General features: G+C 37.1%; 1 protein-coding gene across 1 annotated transcript; it reads left to right on the forward strand.

The window, feature by feature from the left end:
- The first annotated feature begins 508 nt into the window (after positions 1-508).
- On the forward strand, positions 509-5,887 carry LOC103472839 (vesicle-associated membrane protein 2-like). The gene is made up of 5 exons (XM_008422678.2): positions 509-690; positions 2,808-2,937; positions 3,146-3,304; positions 4,794-4,845; positions 5,544-5,887. Coding segments are annotated over exons 1-5 (360 nt in total). The 5' UTR covers positions 509-688; the 3' UTR covers positions 5,561-5,887.
- Positions 5,888-5,893: the final 6 nt, after the last annotated feature.

Raw genomic sequence — 5,893 nt, forward strand, 5'->3', positions numbered from 1 at the left:
GTTAACTGTCAGTGTTTGGGGTAAATGCTTTAAACGGTATTTGCATTATAAACTCTATTTACTTTTTTACATATTCTGATTATTTAGTCACAATTGAACTACTTAGTAGTTTTAGCAAAAAAATAAGTCAAGGATCGGTTGTTCTTGGGGGTTGTCTTTGCGACCTCTAGCGGTCAGAACAACTACGTTTGTAGTTTTAGAATAGCATGTTTCCCCCAAAATTCTTTTGATTTCTCGTTAAAGAAAACAAATCATGACTGAAACCAATCAACTGAAAAATTATATATTAAGCAATTAAGTTATAACTTAATTGATCAGGTGTATACGCTCATACGCAATAAAAGCCAACAAACTGTATTTAGTGTTACTGTCTGGTATTATAGCCTCTGACAGGAGACGCTGTGCGTGGATTTGTGTGTGTGTGTGTGCGCGCGCGCGCGCACTTTTAGGGGCGGGGCTTTTAGATGACGGACATATTTTGGTTTCTTTCATCTGCGCAATAGTGTTTTTCTTTCTTCAGTCCAGGTAAAGAAAAGAAAAGGTGAATTAAGACATCAGCAAAAAAGGAAACCAGAAGTCATAGTCCATTTTTTTACATTTAACCAGCAGGGATCACTCTCTGCTCTCCTCACCCTCATTCACTCTTCATCACTCTGTCTCAGATAATCCTAACCGTCCTGCCGCTGAGATGTGAGTACTCTGTTTTATTTTAAACCTGTCATATATGACTATCCAGGTTCTGTTTTCGGAACCGAATTTAATTTAATTTAGAGGACAATTCATACATAATCCGAAAAAGAAAACAGTTTTACTCTTTATAAAGTTAGTTTTGTGGTTTTATTTATTTGATCTAAGTTTGAAAGCATCTGGACATTTCTGGGGTGCAGCTGTTGGACCCTGCAGGAGTCTGACCGTGACTCACCGGCTGACTCACCTAAAAAAAAACAAAAAAAAAAAACAACTATTCATCAGCTGCGATCGGGAAAAGCTCAAGTGTGCTGGTTCACTTTGCATCAGCTGCTTTTGAACAAAACAAACTGTGCTGCTCAAAGAGCCAGACAAAACTCACTGAGTCAATTCAGGCTAAAACAATGGATCATAAAAGATACGAGACTTTTGCTGAGTAGAAAACATTCTATATGTTGGGTTTTTTTCCTCTGGGGGAGGGGACGGCCGATTTTTAATTCCTGCATGTTGATCTCCATCAGTCAGTCAGTCAGTCAGTCAGGCTGCTGCTGCTGCTGCTGCACTAATCTTTCTCCATTTTGCTTCTGGAAAACAAGCCTGACTGTAGCAGCAACTCTGATTAGTGTGATTCTGCTCAGATTGTCTGGCTGAAACTTCAAAAACCTCACCAGGTCGAAAACCTTTTGACATGAATTTGAAACTACAACTTTTCGACAACCTCTCCTTATATGTTGGTTATATAGATAAAGTTAAAGTTGGATGAGTTGTGCTTACATAAAGCTTAATCTATTGTTTTCTGTCCATATTTACTTAAAGGCAGTGAGAAAATACTGATTTAACATTATAATATGAATTTACTTCAAAGAAGCATGCATGCAGGTGCTGAATTTAAAGCTTTGCTAGAAAAGTCATATCAAAATGAAACCAAATAAAATCATGTTTCCATGGTGGAGAGCTTTGCCATGAGAAGCTCCCAGATTTAAATCCTTTTTTTGGCTTTACTGAAAATTACTGTGTCTTGTAGAGGTTAGTTTAGACCTCAGCAAATTTTCATCCAAGTTTCAAAAAACRAATTTTGACATGAAACTTTTTATCATTAATGGGTGCCATGAACTCTAATTGTGATTTGTGTTGTGTTTGCGGACAATATCATTATTGGGGCCATTTGGTTATTTTGTGATTTACATGATTCTGCACTTTGTATTTCACGGCTGGTGATGGTGATGAGCTACATCAGGTAGCATGTAGGTTGTGTCCTTTAGTGATGCAGCATGTCTAATTCTGCTTTTACCACTTGTCACACAATGATTATACATTTTTACAATTCATAATATTTTTGGACATGAAATTAATCACCATTCCATTTTATATGAACAATCGATTTAAACTGCAACCAGAGCTGCAAATAAATAGGGATCTCACCTAAAAAAGGAAAAGGAAGTTGGACAGTTAAAGTATTTCCGAAAAAGAAAACAGTTTTACTCTTTATAAAGTTAGTTTTGTGGTTTTATTTATTTTATCTAAGTTTGATAAAATAAACTGAAGAGACGTAACTTCAGTCATTGAGCTGACATCATACATTTTCATTATCACATTAGTTTTTTGGAATGCAATGCTTTTAAGTGTTTGAAATATTCTCTATTTAAAAAAATCTTTAATGAGTGGTTCAATATAAATAATCTTATCATGCTTTGTGTTCACCAAACTTACTTTTCCACTGAGGGAGAAGGGATCTACATTGTGCCTGACTTATTTGTTTTCTTCCCATAGTCTTCTTCATGTGGCTCATTTAATCTGCACCAAACTAAAATGACAGTTTATCTGCTGAATCTGTTAGCCGCTATGTTTGATAAAACTGTACCCTGATTGTCTTTTTATGTGGGTCATAATTTGATTACTTTTAACTCATTAAGCGTAATACTCTCCACTTAATGCACACTTTGTTATTTGAAATGCATGCACTCAAATTTGTTCAGTCCTGGTTTGTTGGAGGTTGAGACCAGCTAAATCTTTACTCATTTTGTGATGTTTTTTTTTTTTTTACCAAAGACATCTCTGCTTCTGAAAAAAGATCGTTTAAGAAAACTCATCATCTCTGATCTTCATCATTTTCACGGCAGGTCGACTCCAGATGCAGCAGGCACTCCTGGAGCTCCCGGGGGTCCGGAAGGTGAGGGAGGCCCTCCGGCTCCGGCCCCAAACCTGACCAGCAACAGGCGGCTGCAGCAGACGCAGGCGCAGGTGGACGAGGTGAGTAAACACACATTTAAAGGATGTTAATGTGCTGTTTTCCTCATTACAAGAACCCGAATATAGGATCAGGTATAAAACTGCAGCTGTATCATAACATTTGAAAACTGGTATTTAAAAACTTGAATCTGCTTGGTTTTTCTCTGACGTATTTGAGCTCAGTTTTTACTGCTGAGGACAGACTCTGACAGGCGTGCTTGTCCCTCAGGTGGTGGACATCATGCGTGTGAATGTGGACAAAGTCCTGGAGAGAGATCAGAAGCTGTCAGAACTGGACGACCGGGCCGACGCCTTGCAGGCCGGAGCCTCGCAGTTCGAGAGCAGCGCCGCCAAGCTCAAGAACAAGTACTGGTGGAAAAACTGCAAGGTGAGAAGGATTCAGTAGTTCCCCTCGTCCAGAACCGGACACACAAATCTTGTTTGGTTTAAAACAACGGTAGCATTTTTTTTTTTTACCAGTCAGGTTTTTATAATAACATTTTAAAATAACTGTTCATCATAACATGATATCAGGAAAAACATGTTTTAAATAGCCGTATTTTATTGTTGCAATCTGAATATGTCTAAAATAGCAGTGTAACAGTAATATGTCATAGGTTAAAACAAAAATAATTATTTTGACATAAATCCAGAATCAGGCAAAGTTTGATTAAAATAAAAATAAAAAATTCAAATCTCAATACTTTGTTTTCTGATTCAGAATAATGAGATTTAAGGTAATTTAAAAAATGTTTTTCTTATGTCCAGTCTCAACAACCTCACCGTGTCTCTACATTTGTGGAGATTCTAGACAAACTAAACCAAGTTACTTATCAAAAACAATGTTGTGCAAATCTGGTTACAATTTTATAATCCTCAGTAGCATAAAGTGGGGGGTTATTGTTAAGTTTTATAAAACTTCTTCCTCAGATGGTGTAAAAACATTGCTGCAGTTTGAAATATCACCCTGAATAAAAATAGAAACACTTCCCAGCTGCCATTTCTGCTCTCCCATCTCCATCCGTCCACACCGTTTATCCATCCACTCTTATTTTGGACCTGGTTTCCGGCCGCTGGGCTCCGCCTCATTCTGTGCGGTTCGTTTGGCCCAATCCGGGGCAGATTCACTCTGCCACTGAGTGAGGGTCAGTCTGCTTGACTGACGGGGAAGCCAGAAAGAGAGGAAGGAAAATCTCAATCTGGATTACAGCGACGGCCTGGGATTAGAGAGCCAGCTGTGATCTGTGACGTAACTCCTCCTCTCCAACATTCGGACGCGGCTTCGGTCATGAGAACCTCCACTGATGTCATTATGTCTCAATAAGTACAACATGTTCGGTTATAACAGCGTGAAGGTTTTCATTCAGCTGTAGATTTCACTACCTTCAAAATAGGGTGTGTTATTTTCAACCCTTTTTACACACACACACTGCGAGCCCTACTACCACGTTGACACCCATYTCTCTTTCCATGCTCTTGTATTTATTAATCTCTTTCAGCCCTCCCCCTCTCAGAGGGGATGTGATTTCCCGTCAATGTCTTTGTTTCAATGCTTTGAGCAACATTTATATTTATAAATCTGGGGGAAAACGTGAAGAAATGTTGTTTGTGATCACTGCATGCCGTCTCAATGCAGAGATATTTACATTAGATTCAGCAACCAGCTAGAATACTGTATATGCACTTTCAGGGACCAATGGAAAAACAAACAAAAACAAAATCAATCAAATATAAACTTCCTAACTTCTTGTGTCACGTTTGTTTATATTTTTGGCATGTTCAATTTTCAGTTTCTATTACTTCCTGTATGACCAAAACAGAACTAAAGTCCCGTTAGGCCTAAAACGTGTTGTTGTTGTTGTTGTTTTTGTTGCCAGATGATGATCATGATGGCGGTTATAGGAGTTATATGTGTCGGCGTCGTCTTCTGTAAGTATAACACAATGAGAAAATCACTTCAACTCAGTTATTGTATTATAATAACGCAAGTCACTGTACAATATAAAAAAAATAAAAATAAAACAGTGATGTTTAATTAATATTGGACACAAATGAGCCATCAGAGGCCAAACGATGTTTGTTTTGTTCATAAAATGTTCAAAGTTTTAATGCATAAACATTTTACAACTTCAATCTTCAGTGTACTTCCAAAGAAAAGTGTGTATAACTTTGAAAAAGAAAAATATGACTTTAAAGATTTTTGAATAAATAAACAGCTAGTGTATCTGTATTCCCCTTTACTCCGATACACTTAAATAAAAATGTCAAGCTGTGTGTAATTTAATCTTTTCATAAATGATTTATTATTAATAATAATTATTATCTTTTTTTGTATTGCTTTACCTCATAAAATCTCACTGACATACTTTAAAGTTTGGTTACGTGAGAAAATTTTAAAGGTTCAAAAGTTATCAAAAGATTTTCAAGAGCACCCTAAAAATAATACGTACATATTGCATTTCTTTGTCCTTATTAGAGCACTATGCCACCTTTGCTTCCAGAACATGAGGAATGTTTTTTGCATTTCTTTGACAATGAATTAGTTTTCTTCATAAGAAAATAATTTCTGCTCTAAWTTGGAAATCTCTTACCAATGTAAGTGTTTCTTTTCTGTTCACTGTATTTAGTATATTTCTTCTACTGAGCTGCTTTTCAAGAATGGAGATGCAAGACCCAGAACGAGTCGTCACCAACGAACGCCACCGCACCAAACCGAGTCTTTCCTCAGTGCTCCTCCTCTTCCTCAGTAACCCCTATGCATGGCCTTTAATGTGCTTYTCCTGTCCTCTTTGCAATGAGCAGGTTTACAGATTAAAACAAAGGGTCACTATAATCAGTTGGTTTTGTYTGGGTGAGTTKTAGAAAGTCAGAACAGTTTATGGATTTAAGATTTATGACAAAAATTAGCCAATGTGACATAACCTGTTTTATCTAAATCGCATCACTTCCTGAAGCTTTCAGCTTCATGCTTTGGATT

The sequence above is a fragment of the Poecilia reticulata genome, linkage group LG11 (assembly GCF_000633615.1).
Source record: "Poecilia reticulata strain Guanapo linkage group LG11, Guppy_female_1.0+MT, whole genome shotgun sequence".
In the NCBI taxonomy this organism is placed as follows: Eukaryota; Metazoa; Chordata; class Actinopteri; order Cyprinodontiformes; family Poeciliidae; genus Poecilia; species Poecilia reticulata.

Coding starts and splice junctions, on each gene's coding strand:
- LOC103472839 (XM_008422678.2), top strand. Junction 2,938..3,145: donor CGCAGGCGCAGGTGGACGAG/GTGAGTAAACAC, acceptor CTTGTCCCTCAG/GTGGTGGACATCATGCGTGT. Junction 3,305..4,793: donor ACTGGTGGAAAAACTGCAAG/GTGAGAAGGATT, acceptor TTTTGTTGCCAG/ATGATGATCATGATGGCGGT.